Source organism: Vanellus vanellus, assembly GCF_965231255.1.
Source record: "Vanellus vanellus genome assembly, contig: HAP1_SCAFFOLD_44, whole genome shotgun sequence".
NCBI classification, from domain to species: Eukaryota; Metazoa; Chordata; class Aves; order Charadriiformes; family Charadriidae; genus Vanellus; species Vanellus vanellus.
This window is the reverse complement of record NW_028127957.1, coordinates 1,547,476-1,564,427: the sequence shown is the minus strand read 5'-3', so window position 1 is coordinate 1,564,427 and position 16,952 is coordinate 1,547,476. Positions and strand designations below refer to the sequence as shown.

General features: G+C 52.8%; 1 protein-coding gene across 1 annotated transcript in view; it reads right to left on the bottom strand.

The window, feature by feature from the left end:
* LOC309684812 (zinc finger protein 541-like) overlaps positions 1 to 16,730 on the bottom strand; it is a gene marked incomplete at both ends in the record, with an annotated part of 33,679 nt that extends 16,949 nt beyond the window's left edge. Inside the window, 4 exons of the mRNA XM_082500671.1 lie at positions 13,987 to 14,059; positions 14,519 to 14,572; positions 15,961 to 16,078; positions 16,699 to 16,730. Coding sequence (XP_082356797.1) covers positions 13,987 to 14,059; positions 14,519 to 14,572; positions 15,961 to 16,078; positions 16,699 to 16,730 — 277 coding nt within the window. The remainder of the gene's footprint in view (positions 1 to 13,986; positions 14,060 to 14,518; positions 14,573 to 15,960; positions 16,079 to 16,698) is intronic.
* Between the last annotated feature and the right edge of the window lie 222 nt (positions 16,731 to 16,952).

Here is a 16,952-nt window from a genome sequence, read left to right as displayed (position 1 = left end):
CTGAGTGGGGAAGACGGCAGATGCTGAGTGCACCCCGCATCACTTTGCTTGCCCTTACAGCAGACCTGAGGTGCAGTCCTCTCCCATCCGCCTGAAGGGGCTCAGGGCTCATCCCCCCTTGCCATGGGAAACGGCCCCACCTCCCCCGCTTCTTCTGCCAGCCTGGGAAGCTTTGATCCCAGATGCACACGGGAGGCCAACCTGCCCCGTGCTCATGCCGCCTCCTCCTGGTGTCTCTTTGCAGTGCGCTCCCCCCGTGTCCAGGCAGCTCCCTCAGGACCAAGGAGGCGGGCAGGCAGGAGCCAGCTCCTCCAGCCAGGCCCACCGTGGCCCTCCCATCCTCTGAAAACTGCAAGAGAGCACCGCAGGTACGTGCCCTGCCTTGCTTTAACTGCTGTGCTGTCTGAGACTCGGCAAAGGCCTCTTTGTGCAGAGAGCCATCCTGAAAGGATCCCTTGGCCTGCATTCATTGTCACCTCCTTCAGATCTGCTTCACGACAAGGAAGGTGCTGCACGCCCTTCCTGCCTTTTATTGCCCCCTGAGTGGTCAGGGAACACCTTACTGTGGACAGGGGCTATGGAAAATGTGCGAGTCCTTTCCAGGTGGTTGGCAGTGGAGGTCTTGGTCACTCTGCTGTGTTTTGCCAGGACTTGAGGAGCCTGGCATGACTCCACGGCCCCTGATCTGTCAGGGGCAAAGCGCTGCCGACCGAGCGGCTGAGGCAGGGGCACCAACACGGGTCAGAGCCAAAGGAAGCCCCTCCAGGAGCCAAGACTAATCCTGCCTCCTGCTGCGTTTCCCTGCCCTCCAGGAGGTCAGGAGCTGTCTGCAGAGTGGGACGGGTTGAAGATGCCGTGACAGGAGCGGCAGGAACAAGCGAGGGCCGAATGGGGGGCGTGGGAAGCCTGGTCTGCAGGGGAGGACCGACAGCTGCCCCAGGTACGGGCAGCCATTGACAGCGCTGAGACAGCAGCCACCCTCTCTGTCGCGGCAGCCGGGGTGGCAGGTCTGTGGGGGTGGGAGCAGGACTGACCCCCAGCTGCAGGGCAGGGCTTTGCCTGCTCAGCCCCGTGCAGGAGAGGTGGGCGGCAGGGTGCGAGGGGCAAAGCAGCCGCCATCCGTGAGGACGGGCACGCGGTGCCGAGTCTCCTGGCTCCCAGGTCCCGCTGCAGGCTCCTTTCAGGAGGTCCTCTGGGAAAGGGCACCTCTGTTTGCTGTCTGGTTTGCTGAGAGCATCTCCTCCTCGGCAGGCACTCGGCACTGGAGGCACTTGGACTCCCCACCCTCCAGCCCAGCCCAGGAGAAAGGAGGTCAGCCAGAGGTGGAGGAAGGCTGGAAAGCCTCTCCCAGCAGAGGAGATGGCAGCAGCAGCCCAGCTGCAGAGACTCCAGCCTGAGTAAGTGTGCGCTGACTCGGGCCACAGCCTGGGGCAGTCGAGCAGCCATGACCCCGCAGAGATGCCCAGGGGGTCCCTGCGTCCTGGGGTTGCACAGGACACTCTCTGATGTCTCCTACCACGGGCATGATGTGGATTGCTCTCCCAAGCCAAGGCCCAAAACCCACCCGCAGGGTTAAAGGATGGGTGGATGTGGGACAGGGTGGGCGTGTGGACTTGAGGTGGCAAGAAGGGGTCTCCGGCAGAGGGATGATGTTGCTCTCTTGTTGCAGCCACCTTTCTCCACGAGCCTCCCAAGTCCTTAGAAGGCTGGAGCTGCATCAGGCACAGAGGAACGTACTCCAGCACGTCACTGAGAACAGGCTGTGTGGAGAGCAGCAGAGGCAGCTCCCCTGGTAACTGTGTCCAAGAAGGGATGGTGCTTCCCCTGGCTCCAGGACCCATCCCTCCACTGAGGGCAGCCCTGGGGGAAGGAGGGGATATATCTGACACCACTCGTCAGACAGAAGGAGGTTTTGGAGGCCGGCTTTAGGCTGGACCTTCCTGACCCCCAAGGGGACTGCCTGGGCACCCAGAATTGGCTTTCCACGGGGGCAGTAGAAGTCCTGGCTGAAGGCAGAGGGATCCCTCTGATGGCTGTAGCTTCCTCTTTCCAAACTGGAGAGCATGTCCTGCCCCAAGATGCCTTGCCCTGAGGGGGCACACCACTATGGGACAGCCAAGGTCTCAGCCCCACCTGACCAGCTGTACCTGGGACCTTCTCCTGGGCTTGGGCATCAGGGGCCTCTCCCACTTCACAGACACCTTGAGGCTTCCTCACAGGCAGATCCCTCCCACCGCGGGTGGCCTGAGCAATGCCTGTGGGGTATCTCTGCCTTCTCCCTCTCCATATGATCATACACTTTTCTTTCTTCCTCCCTGGCACTACAGGCTGGTACCGCAGCAGAGGGGCAGATGCTGGGAGCAGTGGCTGTAGTGGTGGTGGTTAGCCAAGGGGCTGGGTGGCTTCTCAGCTGCCGATATGCACCTAGAAATACAAAATCAAGAGCTCTCGGGCTGTTCCCAGCTGGACTGACTGGCCTGTGCCTGGCGTGGATCAATCTAAAGGGATTGTGCACACCCCATGTGTCATCCCAGAACTCCTTATAGGGGCAGGAGAGATGGAGTCCACACATACCCCACAGCGCAAAGATGTGCAGCCCCCTGAACTCTCACACCCTTCCCGGGTGGGAAACCAGCCCAGCTGGTACCTCCCTGACATGCCTGGCACGCTCCTGCACACTGCGCGGAGTACCACCAGCAGGGCCAGAAGTCTGCACGTGATTACCAGGCTGTGACCACACTGGGACCGTGGAGGTGTGGTGTGTAAATGGCACAGCGGGAGAGCTGCAGTGGAGAGACGCGGGTTCTTCAGGAAGGGCCGTGTGGGAAGGCGAGGAGGTGGACTTGCCTGCTGCTCGGGGTGGGACAGGAGCCGGCTTAGGGGCCAGGGTCAGCAGGCAGACCAACGTGGGTGCCGTGCTCGCAGGTACCTGCTAGGGACCTCCTGTTAATGAGGAGGATGTAGATGAGGAACTCTGAAAGATTTAAGGGAGTTTTTAGAGATGTATCAGTAAAAGAGTGAGGAAGGCATGCCGGCATGGATTTTGCAATCTTGGGGTAGTAGAGCTACATCTATTCTTTTATCAGCAGGTGGAAAAGATTTAGTAAGCCTTATAGCCATTGATGATCAGACACAATGAGGATATGCTCAGCTGCAAAATGTCAGAGGTCCTGCCAGGCGAGACATTATTGCACCGATGTTGTATCGGTGGTTGTGCGCAGCAGTTTCAGCAGCATATACAGAACCCGTTGGATCAGTGTCGTCCCTCAGAAACTGGTGTGCAATGGAGAAAGGTACTAATTTGGTGCAGCAGGTGGGGATGGCTCATGTGTTGGGTACAGGGTGCAATCCGGAGAGTTTAGCAGTGACGAGAAGTATCAAAGTGCAGTCTGTGAGAGGAGCGCCTGCCTCACTAAACCCCATGTGACAAATGCTGTGGGTACTGTAGGTGCCCTAGGAAACACCTTGAGGGAAATTGGGGCTGCAATTTCGGGACCATCTGTGCAGGTGGTGAATAAAGTAAAGCCGGCAAAACCGGGGGGAGTTACAGCACAGGTTACAAGGAAACAAATGTGGAATAATCTTGTGCAAGCCAGTATCCCCCGACCAGAAATAGATGGGATCACAGCATCAAAAAGGTTTCGATGATGGCAAAAGTTAGCGTTTATGCAAAAAAAGCTAACCGCCCCCTGCCCCACCACCAACTCCTCACCCCCCTCCACCCTGCCTGCCCCCTCACTGCAAGGTGTGACCTGGAAACAAAAGCACTGTACTTTCCGAGTATTGCCTCAGGGATACAGACACAGTCCCTCCATTTGCCGCCTAATGACAGCAGCTGATTTAGCACTATGCTCGGGGACTGTTACTGGTTACCGTTCTATTGATGATCTATTGATTCTGGCCGAGTCATAACAAGAAAGTGAAGCAGCTGCCAAATTGCTGAAAGCGCATTTGCAGGACTGAGGCTGGGCAATGAATGCCAAGAGAGTACAGGGTCCGAGTGCTACTGTACAATTTTGGGGAATAGTTTGGCATGGACAGATGAGAGGAATACCAAATCGGGTACAGCAAACAGCCCAGCAGCTTCCTGTGCCCATCGCAGTAAAAGAGTTACAGACCTTTTGGGGACTTTTAGGGTATTGGAGAACTTTTTCCCACATTTGGTGATATTAATGTGCCTTCTGCAGAAATTAATGAGGAAGAAAGTTTTCTGGCAGGGGACCAAGCAACAAGAAGCCTCTGATGCCTGCAAAAATGCTTTGATTGAGCATTTGTAATTATACACTCCTAAGCAAGGATATCCTTTTGAATTAGAAGGAACAAGTCCAGATGATACACTCTCGGGACTGTGGCAGATGATTGGGACAAGAAATGAGAAAGAACCTGTAGGATTTTGGTCCAAGGCATTACAAGGCTCCACAATACATTATACCCCAACTTCCCCTCTTATTTGACATCACTTATTAGTATCAGATTCTCGAGTTCTTGTATTTCAGGTACCTTCGACAAATACCTGCGTCTTATCTAGAGGAGACGGCATCGGAACGGTGTTGCAAACACAACATCACGTTGAAGTTCCATCTGAAAAAGTGCGCGCCACAGCTCTCCAGTCTGTATGGGCAATTAGCCCACATGAGGGTATCAAATCTAGAGTAATATTGGCTGAAGGAGCTGGAGCGACGTCTATGTGTCACTGGAAGGAGATGACACTGCTGCTTTTCTCCCCTATCACAGGTTGGCCACTCGTGCTGTGTAGTCTTGTGCTACAAGCGCATGCCCTGGGTACAGCTCTGACAAACCAACAGGCAAATACTTAGATTTGGTCAGCCTCTACTGTCACTAACTCATCTGCCTTTTGTATCAAGGGAAGATGAGCAGCTGCAGGTCTTCTGGTACCTTGTTTCCGTGGCACATCAACCCCAGCAGCTGTACTACAGAACTACACTGTGCAAAGTGGTTTTGGTATTAATGTCTCTCATTGCTCTCTCTTCTGAGTAGGTAACAGCTGTACGCCAATGAATATTACAAACCCAACTGATGGTGGACTGTTTCCTCCCTCGACGTCAGAAATGCTGCTTCGACTTTGAAAACACGTGTTGTTCCAACATAACTGAGGAAGCAGTCAGCATGAAGCAAGACATTCAAAATCCTCCAGGACTTAATGCATCCAGTGAAACAACGTACTGGCGGTGCCCGGCTGGCTGAGGGGTTTAATTTCTTGACAGGAGGAATGGGACACCTGATTCAAAGCTTTACTTTAGAGAGTTGTTTATTTCTTTTTTTATGTGTGTTTATTTCATGCCTCTGTAAATTACTCTGTATTACACCCCACAAGTTTGAATGAACATTTCCAACTTTGTCAGCCCCAGCAGAAGCGGTCTCTTGAGCGAGGGGGTGGAATGTGGGAAAGTAACAGAAGATTGGCGAGGAGGACTGTAAACACGCTCAAGTGACGCGCACCTGGGGTGCTGGACAACACATCTATCACACTAATTCAGCCCCGTGTGCTCGCAGATGGAATATCCGCACTTAGATACCGTGAGCCTGGGATGGGCTTAGGGACACCTTATCTGGCATATGGGAGATCACTGCCTTGGTCTTGAAGAAGGTCAGAGCACAGTGGAAAACTACGCCTGCTTGAACCCTTGAAAAGCAGGCGAGAAGAGCGAGTTGGAGCTCACGCTGCTGCTAACAAGGACTTTCTCCCGCCCTGTGGCACCTGCATCCCCTGCGTGTGTCCCTCTGTCCGGGCGTTGCTGTGGAGACTCCCCGATTCGCGAGGTATTGAGATCACATTTGTTCTTTGTCTTTCATCCGTGGTCTTGTGGTCGTTCCTGCGTCCTGCCCGAGTTGGCTCACACAGAAGCCTTTTGATTGTATACCATTCCTTAACGTGTGACCAATGCTGTATTATTGATCATTTTTAGTAATCTTTCCACAGGGGGGGATGTTGGAGTCCCTCATGGCACCATCTGTGGTGCAGCCGTGGAGCCCTGGGGTGCTCCCCATGGGAAATGTTAAAGAAATAGAGACCAACGTTTTATCCCTGGTGCTGTGGTTCCTCCTCCCATCCCGCGGCTGGGGCTGTGCCCCCCTCAGTGCCCGACCCAGTGGGACAGGCTGGCACTGCTGGCACCCACCAACCTGGGGGGGTGGGGGTGTCGGGGGAGCTGGGTGGGCTGGGGAAAGGGAGGAAGCACCTCTTGAAACCAGCTCAGCCCTCTCCAGCCACAAAACCCTCCCCAGAGGCACCAGAGGGGACCCCCAGATCCTTGAAGGGCTGCCCCAGACTCCCTCTGGCCTGCAAGACTCCCCCCCAGGACCCCATAAGGGCAGCCCAGGACCCCTTACAGTCAGCCCAGTGGCGTCCCAAATCTAGGTTCTTTACCTGCTGGGCAAGCCAATAACACACAGAGCAGAGGTATTTCTAATTTTATGCCATTAATGTGCAGAAATGGGTGCTTGTCCCAAAACAGGAGCGCTCACACCTTAGTTCCAAAAGTCCACTTTTACACATTGATTATTACATATTCAAACAATTAATACATAGTCACTGTTATTCCCTCTAATGATTGGGTAAATGAGTAAATGAGTGTGCAGTCTCTGTCTTCTTTTTCCTTCTTTTTAATAGGTGGTATCGTTTGGGGAGGTGGTCAATGAGCCGGTGGTCACCATCTCCCCCTGGCCGGAACCACCTTTTACCTGCTTTTCCTCTGATCTTGGCAGTTCCAAGTGGGTTTCTGGGTTTGCTGACCAGGCCTACAGTTCGTCGCTCTCTTGATAGGAATACCCTGCTTATCAACAGTGCTACACTGTCTGCTGGGTAGTTCCTTAACTGAATCATAGAGAAATCGTGTCTACTAACTATTTCTCTATTTTGACATTAGGTAAATAAATAGAGTTGGGGCAGTAGAGAGGGCTTGAGCAGCAGCAGGTTTCCTTTGTTGCTTCAATTACAGTTTACATTTAATTTTCCTAGTTTATGCCAATTTTACTACAACAATTCCCCCCCCCTTGAGACTTACCCAAGTCTTTCTGTACTTCAGTGAGCCTCATTTCCTAATACACATAGTAATACATAAGGTTAAGATGATCGCTTGATAACGATGCTCTTAAGACATCCAAACAAAACACAAACAAAAATCACTACGATCACAAAAATGACTGGGTTTCGCAATAGGCTTTGCAGCCATCTGGTCCGGGCAAACTCAAAGCCAAGCAAGATCTTCTTCAACCATCCGACTTCTATTGCCTCTTGTAGATTTCTGCCATCCAAGCAGGAGGCAAATTAATTTTTCCTATCTTCTCTTTTGACTGATTCCCTGTCCAATCCATACACCAAGGAGTAGATTGCACATAATGCCTTTCTCTGTGTTCAAATTCCCTGCTCCAAAGGAGAGTTTGCTGTCTTTGGTAAAGGCAGACATGCTGTAATTGAACCCATGTTAGGGATTTTACTACAGCACCAGGACACCGCAGCGGACACGCAGTGTCCTCAAGGGCCCATCCAGCACAAACCAGGACACCATAAAAGGACCCCCAGCACCATCAGGGGAACCCCAGACCCGAAGATGCCTCTGTTTTGGGTAGCGCTTCCAGGAGATGCGGTTTCTCAGCCCCAGCCTGAGAAGCGAGCTGCACCAGCCAGTGAGAACCATGCTGTTGTGGGTTTGCAACCACCAGTCCCCATCTGCCACCCTGTTTGGGGTGTCAAACTCGGATTCCAAAGCCACAGGTGCAGATGCTGGCAGCCAGCTGCCTGCTCGCAAGGACCCATGTGCCAGCGCCCCGTCTCAGAGCAGCTACGACATCCTTCTGGGGAAGGACGCCATGGAGAGAACCCCGAGATCCACCAGCAACTGGAAAACTACATCCTGGAGCCCCTCTGCAAGCGCAGCACCAGCCGCTGCACTGGTGGCAGAACAATGAGCATCACTTCCCGGCCGCGGGGCGGCTGAGCCGGCAGTACCTCGCCATCCCCATCCACCGCCCTCCTGCCAGACCAGGCCTTCGCTGCCGGGGAAGGTGCCCTGGAGCATGGGCGCGCCGTCCTGGCGCCAGAGAATCTGGTCCAGATTCTGTTTATGCGTCAGAACTTTGAGGTTTTTGAAGCCATACGGAACAGCAGCAAGACTTGCAGCAGGAATCCGCACGTGGAGCCCTTCCGTGGGGCAGCGGTGGTTTAAATCCACCCGCGGGGCTTTTGGACCTGTATTTCAATACCGTGCCAGGTATTTTCCCCAAATTCCCACCTTTTGGCATCGCTTTGGCAGCACCCGCAGCGAGGAGCGGGCTTAGGGAGGAGGTGTGAACACACCGCCGCTTCTTTGATTTTCAGGATTTTTTACGAACAAGTGATGAGGAGCAAAAGGAGAATGTGCTGTTAATGTTAATTACCTAATCTAACTCTACTAAACATGTTTATACTTCAGCTCCCGGGTTTCCTTGTTTTACCCAATTCCCTTTCCCAGGTGGGGAGGGCTCATCGGGTGATAGAATGACAATAAATTGTTATAGGTCTCTCCAGCCATAACAGCACCACCAACCAAGCGGAACGAGTTTTAATTGCTTAAATTATTTACGGCACAAACAGCAAGATCAGTCCCAGAACTTTTACATTCACCAACTTAGTTAATAAGTTAATTTAATAAGTTAAATTTAATAAGTTAAAGACATAAAATGTGTTGCAGTTGATCGCATGCTGTGGATTGCATGCTCTTGATTGCAGAAGCCAGGGCAGTCACAATTATGCCATGGGGGGTGATGATGTTGTTGTTCCTCCTCCTCTCCGATTGCGCTTCCTCCTCCTGGGAGGCGCCTTCCCCTTTCATGGTTGCTGGAAGCGGCTCTGTGGCATCCCACGGCAAGCTGAGCAGCTATCCGCCTCGCTGCGCCGGCTGCTCCCTGGCAGGCAGATGCACTTGTGCTCCACGCCGTTCTCTCGTGGGCTTACAGCCATGTGCTGAGTGCCGTTGATCGTGGAAGCGAGGTCACTCGCACCTGTGCCATGAGGACTGATGTTCCTCCTCCGCTGCTTGCACTTTCTCCTCCTGGCAGGTGCCTTCCTCCTCCCTGGTTGCAGGGAGTGGCTCTGTGGCCAAAGTGGACGGCCATCTGCCTCACTGCTCTGGCTGTTCCCTGGCAGGCAGATGCGCTTGGGCTCCACGCTGTCTCCTGGTGAGCTTATGGTCAGGCGCTCCATGCCTCTGATTATAATATCGAGGTCAGCCGCGCTTCTGTCATCTCCTGGTGAGCTTATGGTGAGGCGCTCCATGCCTCTGATTATAATATCGAGGTCAGCCGTGCTTGTGCCATCTCCTGGTGAGCTTATGGTCAAGCGCTCCATGCCTCTGATTATAGAATCGAGGTCAGCCGCGCTTGTGTTATCTCCTGGTGAGCTTATGGTCAAGCGCTCCATGCCTCTGATTATAGAATCGAGGTCAGCCGCGCTTGTGTCATCTCCTGGTGAGCTTATGGTCAAGCGCTCCATGCCTCTGATTATAGAATCGAGGTCATCCGCACTTGTGCCATCAGGAGTGGTGTGCCGCCTCTGCTTCCTCCTCCTGGGATGAGCCTGCCTCCTCTGCGGTTGCGGGGAGCGGCTCTGCGGCGTTCCACACAAAGGTGGGCAGCCATGCGCCTCGCTGCTCCAGCTCCTCTTCCTTCCAAGCATGCTTGGCATCCGAGGGCCTGGAAGCTCGGCAAACTGTGGGCCAGCTGCAGGGACCCCTGCTTTTATAGGTCCCCAAGAACAGGCAGTGTGAGGTGGCTGATGACATCAGGAAGCCATTGTGATGTTGATTGGGACTGTGGCTGATGCATGTGGCCAACTATGGTATGTTTGGGCGGGGGGGGGCTGTGGCCTGAAACGTGCCCAAATGTGGGAAGAGGAGGAGGGTCGAGGGGGCCAAAAGCCTCTTTCCTGGGGCTCACTCCTGCCCGCCATGTTGCTTGCCCGAGAGGGCAACAGTGTTCCAGGAGGGCTGGGGGTCCTCAGTGCCCTCCCACCGACCCAGTGCCCTGCAAGTGGCAAAGCCCCCCATGCTTGATAGTGGCTCTTCATCTGAAGTAGGGGTCTGGGTGGTAGTGCGACAGGCCGCCTTCCACAAGGTTGTGGCTGTCGCTGCCCATCTGGGGAAGGCAGGACAGCTCACCTTCGAAGAACCACAGAAGCATAGAGGTTGGTAGAGACGCTTGGAGGTCTTCAGTCCAAGCTTCTGCTCAGAGCAGCCCCAGCTGGATCCCGTGCTTGGAACTTAGTTCAGTCATGTTTGGGTACCTTCAAGGACAGGCTTCACAACCCCTCTGGGCTGTGCTGTGTCTGAGGAGCCTCATGGTGACAATCTTTTCATTTTGTCTAGCTGGGATTTCTTCTGGGCCTAGTGCCACTTGTTCAGCTGTAGTCACCAGCTGGGTCCACCCCGAGCCTCCTCTTCTTGATGCAGACCAGAGGCAGCTCCCTCTGCCTGCCTCTTGTGTGCCCCTCATCATCCCAAAGGTTTTGGGCTGGGCCCACAGCAAGTCTTTTCTTGGGCTGTGGAAACCAGGAGGGGGACAGAAGAATCCAGATGAAGTTTCCCAAGTGCCAAAGAAGAGAGGAGGCATTTCAATTGCATTTTCTGGTGTTGTTTAATTGTCTGGGGTTTTTTTAAATGGATTATTGCCCAGTCTTCTTCCATGTTGTCAGTCACTTCTGTTGCTCTTTTCCTTAAAATGTGTTCCTGTAAAGCACTGGGGCATTTGGATACAATGAAGGAAGTCTGTCCCTTTGTGTCCTTTGCCATTGATTTGTGAGGAGAAGAGCAAAGGGGAAGGAAGAGGAGGACAATCAGCAAATGGTTGCGGTAGCTCAAGAAATCCCTTAACTTGAAGCTGTTATCCATCAACCTAATCAAAGCAAGACCTCTTCCCATTGCAGTTTCTCTCACGGGACCTGTGTTGTGCTTTTTATCGTCTGGACTCTAAGTAGCTATAGATTTTATAAATATTTTTCCAGCTCCCCCGGTGATGAGTTTGCAAAGAGAGTGACAGTTCCCTGTTCATGCAGATTGATTTCTGAGGTGCATTGGGGTAAGGACAGTTTTCCAGCCTATTTGGAGCCAAGTGTTGAATCTGACTGGAGCCAGTAGGTGGAGGGAGGTCATTCTCCCCCTCTACTCTGCACTGGTGAGGCCACAACTGGAATACTGTGTGCAGTTCTGGGCTCCCCACTTCAAGAGAGATGGGAAACTACTGGAGAGAGTCCAGCATAGGGCAGCTTAGATGATTAAGGGATTGGAGCATCTCCCTTATGAGGAAAGGCTGAGAGAGCTGGGACTCTTTGGCCTGGAGAAGAGAAGGCTGAGGGGAGACCTTCTTATTGCTTCTAAGTATCTAAAGGGTGGGTTGAAGGAGGATGGAGCCAGACTCTTTTCAGTGGTTCCCAGTGACAGGGCAACGGGCACAAGTTGGAAGTTCCATTCAAATACAAGAAAAAAACTTCTTTAAGGTTAGGGTGATCGAGCACTGGAACAGGCTGCCCAGGGAGGTTGTGGAGTCCCCTTCTCTTGAGATCTTCAAGACCCGCCTGGATGCAGTCCTGAGTCATGTGCTCTAGGCAATCTTGCTTTAGCTGGGAAGCTGGACTAGATGATCTCTAGAGGTCCCTTCCAACTCTGAAAATTTCATGATTCCTGAAAACCAAACCTTACTCCTATCAGAAGAAAACCAAACCTTACTCCTATCAGAAGAACACTAAAGCCTAAAACTAAGACCTAAAAGATGGCTAACGAAGACCTAAGACATACACGGGACTATCACCTAAGGGGGAAACGCTATTAAATACGATAACTATTTCTCTGCTGTTTGCTTCTTCTGGGTCTTTCTGGAGTGGGGGCGACCTCGTGGTGGTGGATCCTCTGCAGAGCTCAGGCGCTGCCCCCTGCTAGAGGTCGGTGGGGTTTTCTAAACAGAGTAAATTGACCTCGTTGGTGGTCTGAGATGACAGTTGCCCAGTTGCCAGCTGGAGGAGGTCACAATCTGGGCTTTTCTCAGCTTCACCTCCCTTTAAAAACGCTGCTGGGGCGTTCCAATCGTCCCACAGGCGATGGAATTTCATGTGAGCGTTCCTCCCATTGACCTTCCCAAACACCCTGGAAGGGAGAAAACAAACATGAATTTTTAATTTCTTTTTTTAGTTTCTTAGACCACGTTTCATTAGTTTTATTTTGTGAGTTTCTGCTGTGTTTTGCTGCGTGGTCCTACACAGTTTCTGCCGGTACCCCTGGCTGGGTGGGACCTTACTGGTTAAACAAGAGAGATTGTTGGGGATTAAAATAGGAGAATTAACAGTGTGATTGCTTAAAATTAAGGTGGATTGAAACTTGAGCAGCTTTGCTGGGAATGAGTGATGTTGCTTGGCACGAGTGACTGCAGCGTGGAAGCCCTCGGGCCGCAAACCGCAAAAAGGAACTTTAGTGGAACCTCTTCTTAGTGAAAATAGAGAAACGCTGGGATTCTTGCACAACCGGATGAAGCGGAGCAAGCCTGTAATTCGAGGAAAGGGCCTTCAAAGAGAGTCAGGAGACAGAGGAGACCCAAGTGCGGACTGGATGGGAGGAGGGTGAAACTGCACGAGCAGAAACAATCCCCACTGCATTGTCGCTCCAATCAGTGCAGAGGAAAAGCGGCTATTAAACAAATTGCTGGGACAAAAAGTCGGTGCATGCAGAACACAGAGGCGCCTGAACACCTCAGGGAATAGACATTTTAAGGCTCCGGAAGACAAGTGAGAGGGCTCTCTCTTCGGAGATACCCAGCTTGAGCTGGAACAAAGCCACTCTGGGGCAGAGCCGGCGCTCCGGACTCTCCTTCCCAGTCGGAGGCTGAGGCTGGATACAGCCGCGCCGGGACTCCTCTCCCAGAGGAGGTGAGAAAGCAAAGGGGGTCTGGTCCGAACCTCGCGACTCGGCGGGAGGGTCTCCCCACGTCAGAAAACACAGAGCTTTGGGTTAAAAGTCAAACAATACCGCCAGAAGGCTGCGGGGCAGGGGGAACCCTCCAGCTGCCCTTAGCTCCGCTCCCCCTGGGCGCCTTTGAAAGTTTCCATCGGTTTGAGCCCAAAGCAGCAGTTTCGAGAAGAAAAACGACCAGCTAACCTTCCACACTCTCTGCAGGGAAACAGCCACATCACTGGCGCCTCCACCCCAGCACGGAGAGTCATGGGGACAGCGGGAGGGACTGCCCGTGCTGCGGGGCGTCTTTTCACAACTCCTCTGCTTTTTCTTGGTGTTTTCCTTCGGCCCGAGCCGGCGCCTCTTCTTCGGGCTGCAAGCAGCCTGTAAAGCAGACAGCCTTTACTCATTTCTCCTTCTCCTCAGCAAGGGGGACAGCTAAAGTGAACAACTAGCTGGAAACAACCCCCAACAGCTACGGCAGCGAGGGGTTTCTTTTTGTGCTGGGTGTAACGCGTTCTGTCAGTGCCAGCCTGCCCTGCTGAACTCCTCTGAACACGAAACAGTTAAAAAAACACTGAAATTCGACAGGGAGGAGGGGGTGCAAAGACAGACCTTGAAAGAAAAACCGTATAATTCCTACTGTCCTCAGTGGAACAGCACTTTCCTCCACAGAAGTCCGTACAATGGGTTTAAAGTGTAGAAGTACTGAGCACTGAAGTGACGTGGTTACCCAATTTCTACCACTAGAAAAAAAAAAAAAATTCTGTGAACCCAATTCCTGTTTCCGGACAACGAAAGTATTGGCAACCTCTGTGCAGAGCCGGGTCACCAGCAATTCCTTTTATGGAGCACTGGGATGTTACGGAACATCCCTGAAAATCAGCAGCAGCAAGTTTAACGCGAATGGGATTATTTCCCAGAGCCCGGGACGATAGCTTCATCGAGGAACGACATCTCGCACCAACCCCCGGCAGTTTTTCTACCTTCTCTTCAGCCTCTTCCACCTCCTCCTTGTTTCCCTTCAGCTTTTCTTCTGTCCATTCAGCCTGACCGCTGGCAAATCTGACACGTTTTTTCCAGGTGTAGTAGTATTCGACACACTGGGACACAGTCTTCGTCTGAATCTGTTGGGAGAAAACCAGAAGCGATTGATGAGGGAAAGACTGCAGGAAAACATTTAGGGCACAGACCCACAACAAATCTGTCAAGTGCTGTTTGTCTGTCCCCCCTTGTCTCTGGTTCTCACAGCACAACGTATGGGAGAGATCAGGCAGAAAATGAGCCTCCTTCTTCTGAAAGAGCTGTAAAGAAGCCATGGGGGGGCAGAACTGTACGTTTCACACCGGTGGTCAGCGGAACGTGTCAGTATTCTTTTAGTATTTCTGGTATTTTGCATCAGAGAGATGAAATATTCTGTGGTAATTACACATTAGGGCACATTATGTCTTGTACCTGTGTCTTTTTAGCGTGAAGCAGCATCCCAAGAACAGGATTCCAACACACCATTCAAAAGATGACTTTTCTGGGTTAAAACTCCCCTCCACGCTAACAACCCGAGACCCGCCTCGGTCTAACGGCTTTACCTTCTTCTGTATCAGGTGGAAATCCTTCTGGTGTACAGAAAAGGCCTCTTTAAACAACTGCTCCTTGAGAGGCGTCCAAGTGTCTGAGCCTGGGAATGAACAGCCACGTGCAAATGATTAGACCACTCGCAGCCTCAAGGAAACCCACACCATTTATTCCTCATACATCAAAATCTCTCCTCCTTAAAGAGAAATTAGCTAACGCTGCAGGGAGTTCTTTAGCAGAAGCAGTTACGGCTGCCAGCAGAGCAAGCCCTGAACGCCATAAAGCTGGCATACCAGGGAATGGAGGAGCGTACGGTGGCATGGGGCGTCACCACACAGGAAAACAGTGGGCTGGAACACAGGGTCGAGGAATTCCCCATGCCAAAACCCCACCAGAATAGATTAAAATGACTGTTTTCCCCACCCCAAAGAACACAAACCGCTGCTCACACGTTTGTAAAAATCACTTCTTTCAATCAGAACAAAGGGAACGGCAGTACCCGCTCGCATTCCCGGAGAAGGAACAAGCTCTGCTTCCAGTTTACCTGCGTAATGATAATCAGCCAGGGGATGGGATTCAGGTCGCCGGGGTGCCCCAGGCTGCAGCATTTCCAGCCTCTCCTGCGGGAGTTCAGAGAACAAGACTTCAATTCCCCCTCAGGAGGGGCCAAAAGGTCAACTCTTCAGCCCACTGTGGGAAGACGGTGCTCAGTCGATGCTCAGCAACAGCGTGTCGGGGTCACCTCCCCACACGGGAGTTGATGGGAATATTTCCTCAATCCACACTGATCTGTTTTAAGAAACCAGAACCTGCGCAGATCTCCGGGGACCAAGCTGTGGCGCCCCAATGGCCACCACCTCCGGGAGAAGACTGCTCGCTGCTGGAGTCCTTTTGGGCTCATCCCTGTTGCAGGCAGAGTCTCCTCGTGCAGACGCAGCAGACGCCGAGTCCTCTGCTGCAGCTCAGCACTGTGAAATCCCTTCTTCGAAGAAGAGGGAGCAAAGCAGACCCGCTCGGGGCTTCACCGGGGTCAGGCTGGAGGTGTTTGCTCAGCAAGGAGCGCCCAGGGACGGTGCAGTTGTCAAGCACAGGACATTTCTCCGGGGCAGACCTCGGGTTTTAGCGAATATTCCTTCATTCCCAGCACTTGGAGTAGGAGGACTTCTATTCTCCAAATTGTCACAGAATTGACAGGAGACAAAACAAGCTCCTATTGATACATGGCGTCTGTCACCTCACGAGACCTTAACTCTGCCCCTTTAGCAAAGAGATTTGAGCCTGCAGAACAGAAAACTCAGGAGCGACTCCCAGCTCACGCCAGTGCCAAAGGCTGTCCTAGACCAGTAGGAATTCAAAAACAGCTGCTTCTTACCAGAGCTTCATGCAGGCGGTGCAAGGCATGCTCGAGGTTGGCTCTTTCCCCTGGCACGATCTTGGAGCAGGTATCCGGGTTTGTTTCAATGTCTCCCCAGGGCTTCCACACCAGCGACGCTCCCTCTTCCTCCTCTTCCAACCGGGATCTGTCCTGCAGGTCTGGGATCTCCGCCTGAAAGTCGCTGCCAATGTTGATGTATCTGAAATCGATAAGGCAGAGGAGGTGAGGAAGGCAAGTTGGGAACAGCACGATAGCACGCACCTGCTTCAAAGGAAGGGACATGTCAGGTACGGCACTTTTTCTCAGCACAGCATCACCAACTGCCCTCTAACAACTCCCACAGCCCCGTCTCGGCACCAACAGCGTTACCGTGCTGCCCTTCGAGCCCTTTTGTGCCCCATCAGGCAAGAAAATTGGGTATTTCTTCCTCAAAACCTGATCGAAATGGCAAGATCTACTCCGAGACTGATGGCCAGCAGAAGAAGAGCTGCGACCGCAGGCCAAAAAGAGCGTCAGAATGTTGTGTAGAACGCGGGAGTCCGGCAAACAGCATCATGAAGTCAGCCTGAGTGGCAAGCCCAGCCTGGGCTAGCACTGGCCATTTCTGGCCAGCACGGGGGGATCCTGCGGCCAACAAAAACCCTCCGTTACCCTCAGCAGCGCTGTGGGGCAGTGGGAGAACTGGCCGAGCCACGGGGAGAAGGACAACAGCAACAACGAGGGCCGGCCGAGGCCCAGCACCAAACCAACATCACACCTGCTCCTCAGCCCCGTTTCCCCAGTGGTTACGGTTATTCTGACCGCTGGGCCAGAACTCACAGCCCAACGTGTATTTTAGGGTTATCCTTCATCGGCGAAAACCCAAAGTCCCCGTCCATTCTGCCTGAAAGATAGATAAAAAAAAATCTGCTCAAGATAAAAATCATTCCGCTGAGACCATCCTTTAGCCTCACGGCACTCATCATCGCACACCACCCCCTATTCTCTTGGAATTTCCCTGCTTTCAATGAAATCGCTCACTGGACATGTAAGCTGTGGAGACGGACCCTCCGGATCTCCTGGCACAGCTGCCC